This window comes from Pteronotus mesoamericanus, unplaced genomic scaffold, assembly GCF_021234165.1.
Source record: "Pteronotus mesoamericanus isolate MK-2021 breed Mesoamerican mustached bat unplaced genomic scaffold, CSHL_Meso_final scaffold_232, whole genome shotgun sequence".
NCBI classification, from domain to species: domain Eukaryota; kingdom Metazoa; phylum Chordata; class Mammalia; order Chiroptera; family Mormoopidae; genus Pteronotus; species Pteronotus mesoamericanus.
Window position 1 is genome coordinate 28,794,447 of NW_026555311.1, and position 22,961 is coordinate 28,817,407.

General features: G+C 41.6%; 1 protein-coding gene across 1 annotated transcript in view; it reads left to right on the forward strand.

Moving 5' to 3' along the window:
* Window positions 1–496: 496 nt before the first annotated feature.
* The window catches only part of HPSE (heparanase), a 39,574-nt gene continuing 17,109 nt past the window's right edge, over window positions 497–22,961 (forward strand). The window contains exons 1-3 of the mRNA XM_054591562.1: window positions 497–732; window positions 15,786–15,931; window positions 17,954–18,079. Of these exons, the coding sequence (XP_054447537.1) occupies window positions 515–732; window positions 15,786–15,931; window positions 17,954–18,079 (490 nt within the window). The 5' untranslated portion in view covers window positions 497–514. The remainder of the gene's footprint in view (window positions 733–15,785; window positions 15,932–17,953; window positions 18,080–22,961) is intronic.

Consider the following 22,961-nt stretch of genomic DNA (forward strand, 5'->3'; position numbering starts at 1 on the left):
AGGCTCAAGAGACAACAAAGTTTTATAAACAAGGTGAAAGGGCAAGCGATGAATGATCAACTGGAGGTTTCAGTTAAGGGTCGGAAGACCTGGCGCCACCTGGGTGGGTCCTAGAAGAGGGAAACACTGGTGTTCCAAGCAGAGCGCACACGGAAGCCGGCGCCGGTGCCCAGAGCTCCTCGCTGGGCGCTCCCTCCCTAGGCCTCCTGGGTGTTTGGATGGCGGCCATGCCAACATCCGTCAAATGGCTGAAGGTGGACTTCACCACCCCCGGGGGGGAAGGAAAGGTGCAAGGCAGTGGGAGTGAGTGGGCGAGGCGGGCGGAGAGAAGCGGAGCAGTGGGAGGGATTCTGGGCAGGAGGGGGAGGGATGCCGGGCGCAGTGGGTGGGGTGAAGCGGGTTGAACTGGTGGAGGAAAAGAGAAAAGGGCGCTGTGGCTTGGCTGTAGGAAGTGCCCAGGGCTCCACTCTCGCTGCGCAGCCGCATGCTAGTGGGACAGCCAGGTGAGCCCGAGATGCTGCTGCGCTTGAAGTCGGGTCTGCCGCTGCCGCTGCTCCTGGGGCTGCTCCGTGCATTCTCCACGGGAGTCCTAGCTGCACCCGTGCAATCCGTGGACATGGTGGGGCTGGACTTCTCCACCCAGCAGCCGGTGCACCTGGTGAGTCCCGCCTTCCTGTCTTTCACCATCGACGCCAACCTGGCCACAAACCCGCGGTTCTTCACCTTCCTGGGGTAAGCGCCGGCCTTTCAGTCCCTGTGCCCCTGTGCCCTCTGCTGGCCTCCTAACATACCCGCCTGCCCTGCCAGCCACTAGCCTCCTCTCCTCTCTTTTGTCTCTTTTGCCACAGGGAAATTCTCTCTCCCTCCCTCCACCCATCTCTCTCTACCTCTCTCTCGATCTCTCACGCCTCCCATATCGTTCCTCCCGACTTCATTCTTTCAGTGAGCGCCAGCTAAAGCCAGGTATTAAGGGGAAATTTAGGAAACTTCCCAACTGCCCAGCAACGCGCCTGGAGGAGGGACCCAGGCAAGTGCACCCGAAGGGCTGTCTTGAATTTGCGAGCAGCACAGTGTAGAAAAAGTAAGACTGTGGACCAGGCAGGCTCCTGTCTCTTAACCCTGTTAAGAAGGGTTGAAAAAAATTTTTTGAAAAGTCAGATGGAAAAGACCTCAAAGGAGAATAAGCTTGTGCGCTCGCGCACTCTTTCTCTCCTCCGCCCTTTTAAAAGTATACATAAAATATATTATGTATATTTTAAATAAAATTTTAAAGAGCTATTTTAAGGTCACAGCTAAATTAAGCACAAGGTACAGAGATTTCCCACATTACACTTCTAAAAAAAATCTAAATATAAGACAATGAGACCTGGGGCATGATTGCGGTGCCTTACAGACCCTTAATAAAAAGATGTCTCTCCAAGGTGAGGGTGCAAAATGTGGCAGTGCTTTATCAGCTGTAATTTTTTTTCTGATAGGAGAAAACTTGGTGCAGGTTCACTGGCCTCTGCCCCAGGAGTGCAGGCCAATCCCAAAACAAAAAGCTACAGGGATAGTCCCAGGTCACCTAGGCCACTCATCTAGGTCATGAGAGCCTCCAAAGACAGCCACACCTCAACCAAGCCAGACAGCTGGGTATCTTGCCATTGCCAAACACCCACATGCTGTCCTTCCTGTGACCACACTGTTAGCTGCCATTACTAATTTGAGTCATTTATTCTGCAAATAAAAGCAGGTAGCCTACTTTTTTTTAATGTTTAAATGATGTTTATGCTACTCCAGTTGCCTCAATTTCCCCTTTACCACCCTCCACCCATCCCACCCCACCCTGTGCTCCCACAGTTGATTCCCACTCTGTTGTCCATGTCCATGTGTCATTCATACATGTTCTTTGTCTAGTCCCTTCCCCTTCTTCCCACCATTGTCCTCTTTCCCCATCCCCTCTGGTCACTTTCAGTCTGCTCCATGTTTCCATGCCTGTGGTTTATTTTGTTCGTTAGTTTATTTTGTTGAATAGTTTCCACATATAGGCGGGATCACATGGTATTTGTCTTTCAACAACTGGCTTATTTCACTTAGCATAATATTCTCCAGTTCCATCCATGTTGTCACAAAAGGTAGGACTTTCTTTCTTTCCTTCCTCCCTCCCTCCCTTCCTTCCTTCCTTCCTTCCTTCCTTCCTTCCTTCCTTCCTTCCTTCTTTCCTTCCTTCTTTCTTTCTTTCTTTCTTTTTTCTTTCTTTCTTTTTTAAATGCAGATTGATTTCATTTATTTTTTCGAAGTCAAAGTCAATTGTAAAATATTAAAAAATTTAAACCCATTAGAAAGTCTCAGCAATTAAAACAACATGACACCAGCACAGAAATAATCAAGTAGCTCAATGAAATATTATGAGCATTCTAGAAACAAATGTATATATCTGTCTAAAAATGTAATGTATGATTAAGCTGATATTTCTAATCAATGGGTAAAATAAGGCTTATTCAACAAATAAGGTTCATGGACCATTATTACTTCAAATAAAACAAATATAGACCCAGGTTCACACAATATACAAGAAATATTCAGATAAGTTAAAAATCAATATGTAGAATCTAAGGAGTTTTAGGAGAAAATATTAACTAATATTTTTCTTACCCTGAAGTAAAATATTCCAACCCAAAAGCTATAAAGTAAAATATTGACAATATTACTATATTAAACATTTAAGACAATATAGTACTATACATATAAAAAAAGTTAAAGGATCCTTTAGGATTCTCTGTTTGCCTTTGATATTTGCCATTTTAATTATGATGTGTCTTGGAGTGGGCCTCATTAGGTTTCTCTTGAAAGGGACCCTATGTGTTCCCTGGACTTGTGGGACTTTCTCTCCTACAATTAGGGAAGTCTTCCATCATTACTCTTTCAAACAGGTTCTCTATCTCTTGCTCTTCTTCTTCTCCTTCCGGTATCCCTATTATACAGTTATTATTATGTTTCAGGTTGTCCTGCATTTCCCTAAATGCCTCTTCATTCTTTTTGAGTCATTTTTCATTTTCTTGCTCTTTCTTGGAGCTTTTTTCTACCTTGTCCTCCAGCTCACTGATTCGATCCTCTGCTTCCACTAGCATGCTTTTGATTCCTTCTACTGTGATCTTCGATTCAGAAATTGTATTCTTCATTTCCTCTTGTGTCTTATTTATAGTTTCTACGTCCTTTTTCATGCTGATATAGTTTTCAGTATGTTCCTCATAGTTTCCCTGTAGTATTTTGTAATTCTCTTTGAGCTCACTGAGCTCATTGAGCTTCCTTAGAACCATTGTTTGGAGCTCAATATCTGATATTTTACTTGCTTCTATTTCATTTAAGTCTCTTTCTAGGGATTCCTCCTTTCCCTTCGACTGGCAGGTATTTCTTTGTCTTCCCATTATTTGTGAGACTCTTCTTTTTTGCTTCTGCTTCTTAAACTGACCTGTTTTGACATCCTGACTTTGTGGTGTGAGCTTCTATGGTAGGAGACTGCTGTTTTTTCTTTTTCTTTCTGGATCTGTCTCTGATGATGTCAGATGTTGGCCCTCTCTGATCTTAGGCAGTCTATTCAAGAGTTCTTGGGATCTACTGTCTGCAGCTATCTCCTTCAGTTGTGAATCTAGTCACACTGCAGTCAGGCTTAGACACCACAGGGCTGGGCAGAGTCCCTCCTGGGGGCAGAGCTATTGTGTCTTCTCATGCTGCTACTACTCATGGGAGTGGTCTGTAGAGCCAGATGACTGCTGCCGAATGAGGGAGGAGTCAGCACTAGGATCCCGCCACTACTCTCTCTGTTCTCTCTTCAAAGCCACTGTCTCCAGTCTCTCCTTAAGTGCCTCTAGACCATTCTGTGCCCCCTTTATCCAGGAATTGACTATCTGTGGCTACCACTCTGAACTCATAAATCAGGCTTTAACACCACTGGGACAGGGCCAAGTCCCTCATGGGGGCGGGGCTATTGTGTCCTCTCATGCTATTGCTGCTCAGGGTACTGGTCTGCCTGAGCAAGATGGCTGCTGCCACATGGGGGAGGAGTCAGCACTGGGATCCTGCTGGCTACTCTCCCAGTTCTCTCCCCAAAGCCTCCCTCCCCAGTCTCTCCTCAGGTGTCCCTAGCCCAGTCTGCCCCCACCTTTGCCGGGAACCAGGGTAAGTGGCTGCAAATAAAAATTTATGCACTAGCCCTTTAAAAGGCTCTTTGCGTTTCCAGCCACCTGTCTCTGGCAGAGAGAAACCCTGCCGCTTTTTGCAGTTGGTTGTTATCTGTGTACTCTTTGGGCTCTGGTGCTGTTCACTGGAGATCCCCACTTACGGTTCAGACCCTGTTCTTCTCCGGGGGAATCCAACTGGTCCTTTCAATATCCTTCTGGCACTGCTGCCCGTGGGCTCCCCGCCCCCTTCTTGAATCTCTACCACACTCCTTACCAGTTAGATCGCACTAAAGCTGATTCTTCTGTCTCCAAGTTTATGGGTCTCCTCTCCCGCTATTGTTCTGTTGTTTGTTCCAGGTGATTTCTCCACAATTTAGCTGTAAATCCCAGGTTGGTCCTGGGAGGAGGTCAGTGTGACTTCCACTCTCTCCTCTGCCATCTTGATTCTCAATTAGGTAGCCAACTTTTAGATTAATTGTCAGACCACCCTGGCTTGATTCCCAACTCTGCCAAGGCTGGGTGGCTTAGTTTTACCATTTGCCTGGCAACTCCAAGCTGCAGTTTCTTTACCTGTAGAATAAAACTTTCTTGCAGGATTGTAATGAGGATTTGATGACATAATAACAAATAAGTGCTTAGCACAGTATTTGACCCAGAGTACTCACAGTTTAAGCTAACTCCTTTTTCCTGGAAAGTGGCAAGTATTTGATAACCATTCACCAGTTCTTGCTGTATCTTTTGATCATAGTTAACCTCCATCTTCCTGCTTGTGGCAGGAGAGGGAGTGTTTCTTGGTGGGGAGGAATCCCCACTTTGTCCGCTTTCTTAGGAATAGGAATGTGATGTAGGCAGTAGCTGGTTGGGAGACAGAAAGACTACTCTGGAGAAACTCTGAAGTATAGAGCTACATATCTCAGGACCTCAGGCCTAGCTTGGGGATTCAGGGAGAGATGATAAGGGAAGAGAGGGTGTGAGGTACTTGACTGAAAACAGAGGGATTATGTAAATGACCACTTCCTATAATGTGAGAACACAGGTTCTATTCTGCCACTGCTGCAGCAGCCTCTGCCCCACCCTTCCTTGAGGAAGGGCATTTGAGAATACCTTCCTGGAGAAACAGGTCCAAAAGGAAAAAACCTATAGTATGACTTTTGAGGTCCAGGCCCGATTACCCCGCCATTAAGCTAACCAATTGGCTAGGACCCTCAGCCTCCTAAACACTCAGAACTTCCGATTTGCCATTGAGTGAGGATGATACCTTTGCCTCTTCTTAAACCCATCTCTTAACATCCCATAGCACTCTTTCTTCCTCCCTGGCCCCAACCTTTTTGTTAAAGGCTGGAGGATAATGAAAACCAAAAAGGCTAGCATGCAATAGATAAAACTGTTTTTTGGTTTATAAAACACAGTGTATTCCTGTTCACATGGGCTTCCCTCTAGGGTTGGCTCCTGGCCACTCCAGATTCCTTCCATAGCAGAGGCTCTCTTCGATGCCTGCTCCCCAGAAGCATCTGCAGTCACATCCACACTATTCTCAGGTGAGGCCTAAAAGATGGCAGCTCAGAAAGGCAGGAACTCCCTCTCCTTCTCCTCTAAAACCTAGCTTCTGAAGTAGGGTCTGAGGGTCCAGCTCCCCACGATGGTTAGCACAGTGCCAAAGTAGCCTGGCCACCTCAGAAGACAAAACATTTAGCTTCCATGTCACAATACAACACTAAGTTCAATATCTGTCCACAGGAGTGGAGGGTGAGATGGGCATTGTTTGGGTGAGGATGGCAAGAGCCTAGCAGGTGAAAGCTGAAGTGATAAGGAGAAGATAATAGACAGGGCTGATGCTAATTAAGCCCTTGTCATTTGCCAGGCCCTGTTCTAAGCACCTCCCAGGTATAATTTATTGAGTCCTGCTACAAAACTCTGAGGTCAGTACTATTATTATCTCCGTTATAAAAATGAAAAATATTGAGGCTTAGGGAGATTCAATAGCTTGCCTGTGGTCACGCAGCTACTACAGGAAGGAGCAGAGTTTGAACCCAGGTGCTAATTGCAGAGACAAGTGTACACAAAAAGAAAGTAAAGCTGTATATGTATATTTTTAAGGCAACAGAGTAAGATATGCATTTTAAAAAAAAAGGATCATCTGGAAACAAATTGAGAAGATTGATATGGTAAAAATAAGCACTGACCTGATAGTGGGAGAATCAGGATCTAAATAAAACCTCTAAGGTATTTCTAAAGAGGCCTAAGCAAATTTAACTGAATAGCATGGTTCTGTTTCCCATGATGGCAGACTTTTTTTTTTTTCACATTTGCTATTAGAACACACAGAGTACACAGAATGTAAATGCCAATGACAGAACAATCTAGATTTTAAAGGACTATTTTTTCAGTTTGCTTTTTCCCCAAAGGTAACTAATCAACAACCAAATCAAAAACCTCCTAAACCTGATCTGGGCGGAGCTCTCAAGAGGCCCTGGCACTTAAATATGGGAGCGCTGAAACCAGCACTGCTCAGTAGACATGGAATATGAGCTTCATATGCAAGCTACATGTGTAACTTTAAATTTTCTAGTAGCCGTATTAAAAAGAGGTAAAAAGGAGCAGGTGAAATTAACTTTAATAATGTATTCAATAGAAAATGTTATTTCAACATGCAGTCAATATAAAAATATTAGTGAGATTTCACATTCTTCTTCGAACCAAGTCTTCAAAATCTGGTGTATATTTTATATTTTATACTCACAGCACATCTCAAATTCAGACTAGCTACATTTCAAGCACTCACAGCCACATGTGGTTAGTGATTACCGTATTAAACAGTGCAGTCCCCATTCAATCAAGCATGATTCACTAATGCAAGGTAAAAACTGAGCACTGAGTCACTGATAGCGATGCTGGTACTAAAGAGAAGTACTATGGTGCTAAACAGTGATAGCAATTACACAGTTGTGCTTGCTTTTCATAAGGATTTGCTTATTTTTTTGTCAACAAGCTCATCCCATTTAGCCAATTTGATAAATATTTAATAATAACTTTTGATAATCAGATTCCTGTATCTACACTGGCAAAGTTGCTGTTAATATTTGGAAAAGCACTTTTATCAATGTCAAGTGCAAGGTTTTGTTTTTGTTTTTTTTTAAAGTATATTTTATTGATTATGCTATTACAGTTGTCTCATTTTCTTTTCTCCCCTTTAACCCCGTCCACCCTGCACACCCCCTCCCTCCAGTAATCAATACTTCCCTTAGGTTCATGTCCATGGATCATACATATAAGTTCTTTGGCTTCTCCATTTCCTATACTATTCTTAACCTTCCCCTATTTTGTAACTACCAATTATGCTTCTTATCCCTTGTAACTTTCCTCTCATTCACACCCTTTGCTCTCCCCGCTGATAACCCTCCATGTGATCTCCATTTCTGTGATTCTATTCCTATTCTGGTTGTTTGCTTAGTTTGTTTTTGTTTTTGTTTTTGTTTTTTAGGTTCAGTTGCTGATAGTTGTGAGTTTGTTGTCATTTTACTGTTGATAGTTTTGATCTTCTTCTTTTTCTTAGACAATTCCCTTTAACATTTCATATAATAAGGGCTTGGTGATGATCAACTCCTTTAACTTGACCTTTCCCGAGAAGGGCTTTATCTGCCCTTCCATTCTAAATGATAGCTTTGCTGGGTAGAGTAATCTTGGATGTAGGTCCTTGCCTTTCATGCCTTTGAATACTTCTTTCTAGTCCCTTCTTCCCTGTAACGTTTCTTTGGAGAAATTCATTGATAGTCTTATGGGAACTCCTTTGTAGGGAACTGTCTCCTTTTCTCTTGCTGCTTTTAAGGTTCTCTCCTTATCTTTAATCTTGGGTAACTTAATTCTGATGTGCCTTAATGTGTGCTTCCTTGGGTCCAACTTCTTTGGGACTCGCTGAGCTTCCAGGATTTTCTGGAAGTCTGTTTCCTTGGCCAGATTGGGGAAGTTCTCCTTCATTATTTATTCAAATAAGTTTTCAATTTCTTGAAATTGAAAGAGAAGAGTCTTCCTCTTCTCCTTCTGGCACCCCTATGATTCAGATGTTGGAACATTTAAAGTTGTCCCAGAGGTTCCTCAACCTCTCCTCATTTTTTTCGAATTCTTGTTTCTTCATTCTGTTCTGGTTGAATGTTTATCTCTTCCTTCTGCTCCAAATCATTGATTTGAGTCCTGGTTTCCTTCTCTTCACTGTTAGTTCCCTGTATATTTTTCTTTATTTCACTTTGCATAGCCTTCACTTCTTCCTTTATTTTGCTGCCCTATGCAATCATTTCTGTGAACATTCTGATTACTGGTGTTTGAACTCTGCATCTGATAAGTTGGCTATCTCCTCAGTGTTTTGTTCTTTTTCTGGAGTTTTGATCTGTTCTTTCATTTGGGCCATATTTCTTTGTCTTGGTGCACCTGTTACATTGTAAGCAATGGAGCCTTAGGTATTCACCAAGGTGGGGCAGCCCACAACCCACCTCTCTGTGTTGTGGCACTGTATGTGGGGGAGGGGTCAGAGAGGGAACAGTGCTGCTTGCACGGCTCTCGCCCTGCTTTCAGTCACTTCCCCTGCTACCCATAAGTGACTTGTGCTCTTCTGATGCCGATTCCCAGATGGGTGGATTTGTACACATTCTTGGACCCCATGGGTCCCTCCAATGGACTCTATTGTGACACTGGGAGTTTCTCCCACCACTACAACCCCCACAGTTTTTTACAGCCTGAGGTGTTGAGGCTTTATTTTCCAGAGCTGGAACCCTGAGTTGCGTGGTCTGTCTTACTCCGCAGTTGTTCCGCTCAGTTTACCCACATGCATAAGTGGGATAACCCGGTCTGCTAGGCACTGCTATGCCTGCCTGGTCTGCCATCCACCACCTTGCTGCATGTCCTTTCCATCCAGCTGCCTGTCACACCCCTCCTACCAGTCTGGATGAATGTTTCTTCTTTAACTCCTTAGTTGTTGGACTCCCACAAAGTTCTATTTTCTAGCAGTTCTGGCTGCTTTTTGTTTTTAAATTGGTCCTTGCCCATCTTTTGGTTGTGTGAGTAAGCAAAGTGTATCTACCTACACCTCCATCTTGGCCAGAAGTTTTCAGGTTTGATAACTGATGTCGAAAAGAGCCATAAGCCCTCTAGGTGCTTGTTGCTGACAGAAAAAAGCAAAGAAAGACAGAGAACTGAGAACAATCAAAGTCTATAGCTATACATAGATTCACATCTTCTGACTTCTGAGAAGTACTCCCCCCGATTGAATGCTCATTCTTCTCTTCCTTCACAAACCTGCCACTGAGTGCCCTGGAGCCCTTTCCATAGTAACCCTGTTGTTTTATACTCCTCATGGATAGTCCTACTACCTCCTTGCCCTAGAAGAGCTGGACTCTTCTCTGAAGACCCAAGTAGAGAAGTAGATGTGACTCCTTCTCTGAAGTGATCCTTTGGAGTAGAAGCTGGGCAATCTCCCATACCTCCGCCCTTCTCTCATTGCCCAGTGCAGCTTCTAGTCAGCTACTCACAAGGTTTTTTTTTTTTGTTTTTTTTTTTTTAATTCCAAAGAAAGAGGAAGGAAGAGAGAGAAACACTGAAGTGAAAGAAACTCTGATCTGTTGCTTTCTGTATGTGCCCCAATCCAAGACCCAACCCCCAACCTAAGCTTCTGCCTTGAGTGGGAATTGAACCCGTGATTTTTCAGCTTACAGGACACTGCTCCAACCAACCAAGCCACGCTGGCTAGGGCAGTGTCCACAAGTTTGCATTTCAGACTGCTATGGTTCAATCCCTATTGTCTTGGCATCTTGAACAAATTACTTAGCCTTCTTTTGTTCAGGTTCCCTGTCTGTAAAATGATGCATGCTTCATTTTACACAACTTGATGTGTGCTAAAGATGACTATCATGACTCCACTATGAAGTTCACTGTCTCCATGACTGGCTCACATCCTCTGCTCCTTGTCACCACACTCTGCTCCCCTCTCAACTCGCTTTTTACTGATGGAAGACGGGCCACTGATCTGTTTCCTCTCCTCTCCCATGCCCCACCAATGACTTCAAATCCACTTAAATAAACTGCCCCTCTATTTCTTCATACCCACATTTCTTTTAAAAGAGAAAGAGAGAAACATCGTTTGTTTTTTGTCCCACTTATTTACACATTTATTGGTTGATTCTTGTATGTGCCCTGACCGGGGATCTAACCTTCAATCTTGGCATATCAGGTCAATGCTCTATCCAACTGAGCCACCTGGCCATGTATAAAATAATCTTCATTCAGTGTTGTACTGGAATCAGCTTATATCAGCTTATAAAAGGTATGCATCTCTTTTCAGCTCCACCAGTGACATCAACACTGATATCTTGAATCAACCCTGTTGGGAATATTTACATCATGGAGAAGGGCAAACGCTAAAAAATAAGGCAGTTTTTTTTCAAGGAGCCAGCTTACTAGCACACACTGCTTCACTCTGCTTCAGCTATCTAATGCCATGACCATGCCTTCACTCTTCATCACTAAGAATCTTTCAAAATCTGAAATCTTAAAACCTCCCATTCTTGGACTCTCTTAGTTCTTTCACTCTGTGGATACCACCACAACTATTTTTTTTTTAAGTACCTCCACTGAACAGCTTCCTCCTCTCTCTGCTTCTTCCATGTCTGACTTTGGCTTCTTGATTTATCACATGAACAGCCAGTGTGATAACAACCATAAACTGTAGCCCTATTGTTCCTGCTAAAACCCCAGACTTAGGTTAGTCTAACTATATTTTCCTTCTTTGGAATCTATAGAATGGCCATAAAGTCTAGAAATGGAAAATATTAATTAATCATGAATTGTAATGCATATTAATAAGCCACCTTTATGTAATTACCAGTCTCATTGCCCACTATGAGCTGAGCTATGGAGTTCTTGGGGGTGGAGGGGACTCTCCCAGCCACAAGGTTCAATGTCATACTATAAATCCTTGGCCTCCAGACTTACTTGTCCATTAGTGCTACTTCTTAACTCTTCTTTTCCCTGATTCTCTCATTCTGCACTTCCTTCAAAACTCTGAGCATACTTCCATCTCATAACTCTTAGCCTATGACCATATCTTTTCTTTCCCAAAGAAAATGAAGTCACTAGACAGGAACTTCCTTTTCTTCCTTCCATGAAACCTACAAATATCCCATGGCTATGTCCAGCTGTCTTCCCTCTGTCTTCTCAGACCAGTTCTTCTAGCGTTGCTCTGGATCCTATCCCTGCCTGCCTCCCCAAGGATTTTTCTCTATCATTTATCTCTTCTCTTCCCTGGATCTTTAACCTCTTTGTTTTTATTGGATCCTTCCTCTCAGCATAGAAACATCCTCAAGCCATTGTCATCTCAAACTCCTCCCTGCACGTGTGCCTCTGCAGTGACTGTCCTCGCTCTCTCCGCCCCTTTTCCACCTCCTGTACTGCCCATTCCTTCCTGATCCACCCTCATGATGTGCCCATCAGTGTATCATAATATCAGTCTCTCCAACATCATCAATAACCTACTTTTATTGCCAAATCCAAAGAACAACTTTTAATCCTTATTTTATTTTGGTCTCTGTCATGGGTTGAATTTTTGGGTTCAAAATTTAGATGTTGAAGTCCTAATCCTTTGTACCTCAGTATATGACCTTATTTGGAAATAGTGTCTTTGCAGACATAATTAGTTGAGAACTGGTCATACTAGAATGGAGCAGGCCATAATCCAATATGACTGATGTCCTAATAAAAAAGGGAAATTTGGAGACATACACACAGAAAGAATGCCATATGAAGATTAGAGTTATGTTACTACGAGGAGCTACCAGAAACCAGGAAAGAGGGCTAACACAGAGCCCTCCCCAGTGCCTTTAGAGGGATCATGGCCCTGCCAACATCTTGATTTCAGATTTCTAACCTCCAGAACTATAAGACGATAAACTTCCCTTGTTTAAAACACCCAGTTCATGGTACATTGTTACTGCAGCCCTAACAAACTAATACAGTCTGTTGGGAGCATTTAGCAAGGTTGATAATTGAAACACTTTCTTACTCCTTTGGGCCTGTATCACGTCCATTTCTGAGGGTTCCCCATTTCTCTAACAGTTCTTCTCCATCTTTTTCTGTAGCTTGTCTTAAATGTTGATGTTCCTCAGACTTCTGGCCTTTTCACTTCACATAATCTCCTGAGTGGTCTTACCCACTTCTGTGGCTTGAGTTACTATTGATGCAGTGTTGTGCTAGGAAATGTTTAACAACTGGCTCTCCGGGGGGAAGGAAACTGCTGTAAACTCTTTTTTTTTTTTTTAATTTCTGTATTATAAATAGACCCACCATGGCTAATCACAAACTGTCAACTGTTTAACAATTGATTCTCAAACTTAACAATTGGCTGTCACAAGCAGGTACAGCCAGTATAAGCTGGCTCCAGCACACCTTGGCTTTTGTGTCAGACATAAGCAACTTATTTTCACACATAAGGTAGTATAAAAATATCTGGAGACTTTTCTTTCTTCTTTCTTTCCTTTAACAAACTGCTCCAGAAATGGAATATCTGCAGCTGTGTTTATTTGTCCTTTCGTTATTTCTTTGTCACTGTGGCAGTGGTAGATTTTTTTCCCTTTCTTTTTCCTTTATATGATGGAAATATCTTTGATCAGCTTTGTTTTTGTGATATGTTTTGGAGGTGTTTCAGTCTGGTTTTTGTCACAGGACATCATTATTGTGTTCTCAGAACAAGAAAGTGTTCCATTGCAAAGGAAACAAACAAAAAGGTCCTGAATACCAATGCTTCCAAACATGTGATTTCTCTTACTTGGCAGGAGCCATAGCATTGGGTTTCAGTTTTGTCCAGGAAACAGTCTTTGTCTGGCGCCACCTGCCCTTTTGGCAGGCTGGACCCAAATGTTCTTTGACTTAACAAATACCTATTAAGCACCAGCTGTGTGCCAGATACTTACCTAGAGGCTTCTCTAGGCAGTGAAGATTCTGATGAGCTACACAGATAGGGTCCCTGCATTCACAGAGCTGACATCAAGGGTGGGTACTAGGATAGATAGGAAACCAAGGAAACAAATAAGGAAGCTAATTTTAGAGAGCAGTGAATGCTATGAAGGTAATAAAGGAAGGGTAACATGACTGGGAGTGACCCAAGGTGGTAGAGTCACTACTACTGGGACCTAGGCTCTGGTACTCAGGCATCTGATCCTGGCTGTGCACTGATACATGTCTTGTGATGCCACAGAGCCTTCTACCTGGTGCTAGTTTTCCCTGCACTTCCTAGAAAGCCCCAGACTCTCCTTAGCTTAAATGAGCTTCCTTTATCATCAAACACAATCAAAATGTCAAGGACTGGAATCAGTGCCTGGCCGAAGGCTGTGGAATAGGGTCAATCTGGATTGACTCTAAGGAGCTCCTTATATCAGTTTTAGGGCCACATCGCCACAGCTGTGGGCTGGGGTTATTAGTCACTGACTCTTTGACTGAGGACTCTCCATTCTGTACCTCAACCCTGTGTCTTCTGAACTCCAGACACACGTGTCCAAGGGCCCAATAGAAGTAGGTTTCAGTCTGCTGAAAGGGTAGGCGTTCTCCTGGCATCCCAAATTCTACAAGACCAAGCCTGCCCCCCCGACCCTTGCTTTTTTCCCAGACTTCAACCTATCAACCTATTCTTCATCTCAACAAATGATATTACCTTCTTCCAAGATGCTTCCCAGGGGTATAACCCTTGACTCTTCTCCAACATCCAAGTTAGTACCAACTCCGGTATTTTTACTTCCACATGTATCTTGAATTTACCCTCTTCTTTCCATCCTCACTGCTGTTACCTTATCTCAGCCCATTACTGTCTGACTGTAATTAACGTAACCGCAGTCTTGGTCCTTTTGTCCAGCTATTTACACCTTAGATTCTTCTCTAAGATAAAAGTCTAGTGAAGATACTGCACTGCTTTAAATCCTTCAATGGCTCGCCATTGCTCTCACATAAAATTGGAGTCCTTTGACATGGCGGCCTACAGGCCTGCTGTGACATGGGCCCGCTCCTTGCTTGCTATCCTCTCCCAGCAGCTCCCTGTCCCCGTTTCTAGGCTCCAGACACACCTGTCAGCCCTTCAGTGGTGCCATATGTTCTTCTACCCCTAGTTTCTGCAGACACCTGAAACACCTCCTTCAATCCCACTTCACTATCTTTGATCTGGATAAGATATATTCCTTTCTAATACCTGACAGTGAAGCCACTTCCTCTGGAAAGCCTCTAACTACCCTTACCTCCAGCCCAAAGTCTGGGTTAGGATCCCTTGTATGTCCTCATATATATTTTGAGGCCCTTGAAAATACTTTAAGTTCTATTAAGATCCAGAGAAAATGAACTTTTAGGTCAAAGAAAATGTTTTAATATATAATATTAGTATATTTGTCTTTAAATAAATAACCAGCATCATAAAATATAATTTAAAATTTTTTTTATGGAGGAAAAGGCTCATGAAAGAAAAAGTGCCTACATAATACAGTAAAAAGCTCTCAAGTTACAAACAAAAAAAACAAAAAATGATAAGGAAGAATCACTGAAGTTTTTAATTCAGGAGATTTATCCTTTGGTCAATTTCTACCTCTTAATTTTTCTTTCCTAAACATAAGTAAAGAAATCTTTAAAAATCTTAACTATATATAGTTAAGCAAGAGTACATCTTAAAATTTCAAATTTTAAGTTAGGTCTTAATTCCTAGGATATTTGAAGTTTTGGCAATAAGATATTTTTCCTAGAATGATTTTTTTTTTATTTGAAATAAGTCCATATGTAAACTAAAATCAGGCTTATCTGAGAACTACATAACATTGATTTTTTGTGTTTGGAGACTATTCGAGACAGCAGTGTGGCCAGGAATACATGTGTGAGGCTTCAGAAATGCAGGGCAGGGGTCCCTGTCACCTGGGTCTTCTGTTTTCTTAGTTTTGGTATCTTAAATATTCATGACATCATTTTTCTGAGGGAAGGTATTATAAATCATTCTAATTCCATTCTATAGCACTTGGTACCATTCTGAGCGTATAGTAAGCAGCAACAGAAGCATTTTTGGCTTGATGAGATATGCAGTTAGAATTGCTCAAATGGGAGGTATCAATGGCAGGAATTGGAATCTTATATAATTCTGGGTTATTTAACAAATTTAAAAGGATGGTTTTCATTGGGAAGAGGGTTATTAGGGAGAAGAAGAATAGTCCTGTCATTCATGAACTTCTCTGGAAAGTAAATTTTTGAAGACAATTTATTTTTGAAAGAAACACAAAGTCATCTTTGCTCTGCTTTCCACTCTCTTACTCTTTTCCTCCAACAGTCATAAAAGATTATGTTTTTTGAAAGTACTGAACACTGTCCTACTTGTCAAGTTCAAATATAAGCTTTGGCCAGAGTTAGAGCTCCAAGCTCCCTCCAGATGCCTGAAAGGGCAGCCTTGCCAATTAGACAGGTTCAGGTTGAGACGATTCCCCCCAGGTGGCAGTATGACCCCCCTCCAAGGCCTGTCCAACGAGATATTACAAAACAGGTCCACCAAGAAAGAAGGGAGTAAACATGTTTGATCAGATTTCCCTGGAAAAAATCATTTTAATTTCTTGCTTGTCTTCCTAACAGTTCTCCAAAGCTTCGTACTTTGGCCAGAGGTTTGTCTCCTGCGTACCTGAGATTTGGTGGCACCAAGGCAGACTTTCTCGCTTTTGATCCCAAGAAAGAGCCAACCTTTGAGGAGAGAAGTTACTGGGAATCTCAAATCAACCAGGGTGAACCTTTTTAAAAATTAACTGTTTATTTTCATAAACTTCAGTCAGGCATTCAGTAAGAGTAAGGGCTCCCAACTGACCTGTGGAGGCACCTACACAAAAGAAGGAAGCAGTGGGCAGGTTTCCTCCTCCTGATGTGTTCATGAAATGCGACACCTCACAAGAAAAGGTGTGCTGGGCAAAAGTGGGAATTAATTGTGCATAAATAGAACAATGATAGCAGCTGAAAGACAGAGCTGCTTAGAGGGAACTGTAGGTAGAAATGTCTCAAACTAAAGAGTATTTCCAGCTGAAGGCACAGCAATGGATTGAAAGCATTTTATTCTGGAAATAGAGTGCAGTGAAAGGCATAGGAAGAGGACAGGAGATACAGTTGGCTTCTAAGAATAGATTTGAAGACTTATTGGACAGTGGTTCTCAAACTTTGTTGACTATACATAATCACCTGGAGTGAGTTTGAATGTTTGGATACCTGGGCTCCATCCTTGGTTCCAAGTTTAGCCAACTTCTCAGTTACCATGTTTTGCCGTGTATAATGTGCACCCCACATTTTTGGCCCAAACTTTCAGGGGAAAAATCTTTCATTTTAAATTTTTTAATCAATTATTTATTTATTTATATTTACATACTTGTTTTTTGTATTATAAAGGAATTTTAGCATTTATTTTTGAACATATAGACCTCATTATTGCTTTCTAGAGTTACACTTTAATACATAAGCACAAATAAAAATTAAAAACATATATAGATATGGAATTAGTACTACCCATGTATAGTGTGCATCTTTGTTTTTCCCTCAGAAATTTGGGCAAAAGGATGCACATTATACACAGCAAAATATGGGCAATTCTGATATGGGAAGCCCATGAGCTTCACCAGAGAAACCTGCCCTGGGAAGCCATGAGGATTTGCCCCATGTTTTTCTTAAGTGCTGTACAGGCATCAGATGGAAGTTGAATCATTGTCTTAACAATTATGAAAAATATGTACTTTGTTGAATGATAATATATATAATGTATATATTAATGAATATTTCATTTTTCACATATTATGTATTTTCTTGCTGTTTATTTTCTTCACTTAACAAGTATTTAGAATAGTAGCCCAGTAACTGGGTCAAAATTGACAAATAGTAATTTAAAAAAAAGGAAAAAAAGCAGGACAGTTCTCTTGGAATAATGCATTGGAATAAATCATGTTTAGATTTAGCCCTTTCCCACCAGTCATAATGTGTTCAGAAGGTCTCATAAGTTTAGATCAGAAGCTGTCCTTTGCTGATCAATTTTCTTAATTCTGTTTGGGGTGGGGGTGGGGAGGCCACTAGAATTATCCAAGTGCTTCTGAAACATCCTTTGTGAGCACAGGGATGGCAAATGCCCTGGCTGCCAGAAAGCCAGCATGTGCAGCTTCCCAGAAAGGAAGTCACTGGTGGGTCAGCCAGCCCTGGCAGCAGGCCGCTGGCAGCCCTGTTGTCTTGTGATAAAGAAGCACAGTCTGCCTGAAAGCACACTGGTGGATTTTCCAGGTGCTCGTGTTATGGTCTCAGAAGCTTTGAAGATACCAAATTTGGAGGAAAAAAAGTCCAACATTTCCTGTCCTTCCATATGGCAAGAGGATATCGCCACAAGTCAGACATATAGCCCATGCAAAACAAATTTCTATGTATTTTTGGAGGTGAACCTTTAGAAAACTGAACTATGCTTTCTTCAGAGAGGTTCTCTGGTAATTTCAAGTTTCTGAGGAGCTTTCTGAATTGTAAAATAACCTGAAGTTATGCCCAGTGTACCTGTGTCCCATGTATGGCCAGTGGTTCTTAGGAAGCCTGCCCTTTGTTTTTTCATGGTAACTGGTTAGCCAGCAAACATGACTTCTGTAACAGAATATGTTTTCTCTGATCACATACCTAATAACCAGAAACTTAATTATCTTACTTTAGTCACATAAATATCCACCTAAATAAATGTATGGGATTTCAACCTTATCATTTTGAAATAGTTATCCTAAATTATCTTTGGTTTGCAGATATTTGCAAATCTGGATTCATACCTTCTGATGTAGAGAAGAGGTTACAGTTGGAATGGCCGTTCCAGGAACAATTACTACTTAAAGAAGAGTATTACAAAAGATTCAAGAACAGCACCTATTCAAGTAAGAAATGGATGGCACCCTGCAAGTGTCTCAGCCCCAAAACTATTTGGATAGCTTGAATGTGGGCTTGAATCTAATAAGCCTTACAGCAGTATAAAGCTGCACTATACTTAAGAGCTATCAAGAGTTAATGGGAAGTCTTGAGCCCAAAACTTCTGGGGTTTTTTTTTTTCCTTTCCCTCACCTGCCTTTGCCTACTACCAACACAGTAAAATATAGAAATCATTAACTCATAAGCTAATAATAACCTTAGCTTCTCTGAAGAACTAAGAAATCAAGGAAGACATAGATACATTCGTCGTGTAAAATATAAAAGTATAAAGAGTAGAAAGTGAAAACCCTTACACCTTGCTGTCCATTCTCTCTCCCCTCCCAGAAGCAACCCCTGTGAAGAGCTGGTGTTTCATGAGGCAGGGGAATCCTGGGTCTCCCCAGACAGCCTTGGCCACCAAGCCACTTTCTGTTTTTCTTTCCTCTGTGGATTTGCAAACACAGGAGAAGCTTGCTAACCAGGAATTTATTTCCATTCACTGAACTTGTTTTCCAGTCTTCAGAATGGGATGATGTTGTTACTCCACAGGGCTTTGAAGCAACTGAAACAAGCAAGACTTATTTAACTGTGAAATATATTTTAACTGAAAGTTGGTGTTTTATACTCCCCTAAGGGATGATGTTGTCCCAGATCTCACTTAAGGAAATAATCTGCTCAGATAGTCTACAACTGCCTTCTTTTGACTTTTGAAAAATAAATTATCTTGAAGTTAATTTGGGTTAGTCAGCATTTTTTAAGTGTATTTTATTGATTATGCTATTACAGTTGTCCCATTTTTTTCTCCCTTTTATACCCCTTTGCCCAGTACTCCCATTCGCTCCAGCACCCCACGCCCCTTAGTTCACATCCATGGGTTGTACATATAAGTTCTTTCGCTTCTCCGTTTCCTGTACTATTCTTAACCTCTCCCTGTCTATTTTGTACCTACCAATTACGCTTATTCCTTGTACCTTTATCCCCATTCACACCCTTTCCTTCCCTGCTGATAACCCTCCATGTGATCTCCATTTCTGTGATTCTATTCCTATTCTGGTTGTTTGCTTAGTTTGTTTTTGTTTTTGTTTTTGTTTTTTAGGTTCAGTTGCTGATAGTTGTGAGTTTGTTGTCATTTTACTGTTGATAGTTTTGATCTTCTTCTTTTTCTTAGACAATTCCCTTTAACATTTCATATAATAAGGGCTTGGTGATGATCAACTCCTTTAACTTGACCTTTCCGGGGAAGGGCTTTATCTGCCCTTCCATTCTAAATGGTAGCTTTGCTGGGTAGAGTAATCTTGGATGTAGGTCCTTGCCTTTCATGCCTTTGAATACTTCTTTCTAGTCCCTTCTTCCCTGTAACGATTCTTTGGAGAAATTCATTGATAGTCTTATGGGAACTCCTTTGTAGGGAACTGTCTCCTTTTCTCTTGCTGCTTTTAAGGTTCTCTCCTTATCTTTAATCTTGGGTAACTTAATTCTGATGTGCCTTGGTGTGTGCTTCCTTGGGTCCAACTTCTTTGGGACTCTCTGAGCTTCTAGGATCTCCTGGAAGTCTATTTCCTTGGCCAGACTGGGGAAGTTCTCCTTCATTATTTATTCAAGTGTTTTCAATTTCTTGCTCTTCCTCTTCTCCTTCTGGCACCCCTATGATTCAGATGTTGGAATGTTTAAAGTTGTCCCAGAGGTTCCTCAACCTCTCCTCATTTTTTCGAATTCTTATTTCTTCATTCTGTTCTGGTTGAATGTTTATCTCTTCCTTCTGCTCCAAATCATTGATTTGAGTCCTGGTTTCCTTCTCTTCACTGTTAGTTCCTTGTATATTTTTCTTTATTTCACTTTGCATAACCTTCACTTCTTCCTTTATTTTGCTGCCCTATGCAATCATTTCTGTGAGCATCCTGATTACCGGTGTTTGAACTTTGCATCTGATAAGTTGGCTATCTCCTCATTGCTTAGTTCTTTTTCTGGGATTTTGATCTGTTCTTTCATTTGGGCCATATTTCTTTGTCTTGGTGCACCTGTTACATTGTAAGCAATGGAGCCTTAGGTATTCACCAAGGTGGGGCAGCCCACAACCCACCTCTCTGTGTTGTGGCACTGTATGTGGGGGAGGGGTCAGAGAGGGAACAGTGCTGCTTGCACGGCTCTCGCCCTGCTTTCAGTCACTTCCTCTGCTACTCACAAGCAAATTGGGCCCTTCTGGTACTGATTCCCAGGTGAGTGGGTTTGTGCACATTTTAGGATCCCATGGGTCCCTCCAATGGACTCTATTGTGAGACTGGGAGTTTCTCCTGCTGCCGCTACCCATACAGGTTTTTATATCCAGAGATTTTGAGGCTTTAGTTTCCCATGCTGGAACCCTGAGTTGTGTCGTCTGTCTCTCTCCCTAATTGTTCCTCCTGGTTTATCCACATGCAAATATGAGACTGCCAGTCCTCCAGCCACTGCCTTGCTGTGTGTCGTCTCCACCCCAGCTGCCCATCTCTGCCCCTCCTACCAGTCTGGATGAATGTTTCCTCTTTAACTCCTTGGTAGTCAGACTCATACAGTTAAATTTTTTGCAGTTCTGATTGTTTTTTGTTTTTAAATTGGTTATTATCCTTCTTTTGTTGTGCAAGGAAGCAAAGGGTATCTACCTATGCCTCTATCTTGGCCAGAAGCCAGCATTTCTAAAAGTACATTATTGAACGTAAATTATCTTTGTAAGGTTTTATTGTACATTATCTAGATTTCAGTGTATCCCATGTATTTTTAATTTTTATTTTTTTATATATAAGATACAGGAAAAAACAACACTAGGAAATCAGAAAATATGTTAGATGCTAATAGGTAATGTAGTTCTCTAAACTATTTTTTGCATTTTAAAATAAGGGCACTACTCTGACACTTTAATAATGTGATCTATGTTTGAATAGAATTTGGCATAAGGCAGGACCATCTCTGATCCCATTAAAGGGATGACAGAAGTACAAGAGAGACCTACAGCAGTAAGATCTCATTTGCAATAAATTTTTATGCTGTGGGCCTGCTAGGAGAAGACCCTGAGCATTAAGTAATCTACAGACTCCCACTTTTTTATTATGTTAAACATTATACCAATTTATCTTCAATTTTCCTTAAAAAAAAAAAAAAAAAGGTTTGCTACCTGTCCTGATCTTTCTAGAACCAAAATGGTAGATTTTCAATGTTTTTCCTGCCTTTGAGACTTGGACCTTCATACTTCCTACACCAGGGGAAAGTTCCTGTACCAACTACATAGTAATGAGGTCAATATAACTCCAGCCACCCTCGTGGCAATGAGAAAATGTATAATAAAAACAGATAGTTTATTTGTATTTGGAAACATTCGATTTCTCATTTGAAATTTTCTATTTTAATATGCATGTCTTGCAAACATATAAATAGGAATGTACTGTGTTTATTCTGGGCACAACTTATTACAGTGATAAGTATCTCAGGAGCCAGTAGGAGTTTTCCAGCCACTGTTCTGCATCCATAGCTGAGGTTGGTAATACCTGGGCGACTTAGGCTGGTGTCATACAATGGGAGAGACAGCAAAAGTCTATTGTGGCAAAGACATTTTGCTTAGTTTGTGGCCTGTTCCTTAAAAAGGGTGTTCTAGAAGATACAGGTAAGTTTTCTAGTTCTAGGACCCTTTGGATGGTGTGTTTCTCTTAAGTAGAAGATGACAAAAGCATTTGTCATGAGAATGTAAGCTCACACTGTAAACCTGTTAGGACAGGAAAAGAAGCAATGTTACCAGTATAATTCTGGATGTGACTTCAGAAAGGAGGACTCTCTTATTAAGATAATCACATTTAATGACCTGATTCTTTGCTTCTTTTCTCCACCTCTCCTCCTCATTACTGCAGTTCTCCACCCCACCACCCATTCCCACGCTGGCTGCTGGACACACCTATATAAATGTACATGGTACAGTGTGACACCAGGGAAAGAGTCGGTGCCAATTTTTAATGTCATCCAGATCACCCTTGTCCCAGGGATCTTTCCATGCTCTCATTCAGGAAGAGATAATAGATTGGATAATGATCAGGATTTGGATAATTAGCTGTGAATTCTCTTATTGTTCTTATTTTGAGGAGTGAGTAGGGTTTTTGTTGTTGTTTTTTAAAGAGTGGATTTAAACTCAGTAATATACAGCTCTTACGCTAGGAGATGTGACTGCTATGTTACAGGGGCCATTTAATAGAATTTCAAGCTAGATACCTTCTAAGTGGATTTGGAAAAATGACAAAATAGTGGAAGAGTAAAGTATGAGTTGAATAAATACTCTAAAATACAACCATTTCAGATTTTTTGAAAACACCATAATCGCCCCTCCCCCTTCCCATTCCATCTGTAAGTAGGAGAGTGGAGCCTGGAGATCAGGACTTACGATTCCTGACCCAGGACACTTTCTGCAATATGTAAGGCTAAAATATAGCTGTGACTAAGGTAGTTACCGGACTTTTATAATAGGCTCTAGTAATGGCACTGCCGCCAAGAGCTATGTGATTTGGGCAAAGCACTGCATTTATTTGGGTGTAAGTTTCCACATAGAAAACTGAGGGGGAAGGTTTGGGAGGACTCTAATCCCAAAGGCCCATGCTGTCTGCAACTGTGGCTCTAAGATCCAGTGGAACACTGGGCCGCAGAACTCAGAGAGCTTTGCACACCCCAGTGTCTGTAAGTCTGAGGACAGGCAGCAGCTTTGGGGCAGTGAGTGACACAGCAAACATCAAAAACATCCAAAACCCTTGCTTAAGGTCATTTTGCCTCTCAGCCTTAATCAGCAACATTAAGTCTAGGTTTTACTAAGGAATTCAAGTTGAAGACTTAGAAAAAACAAAA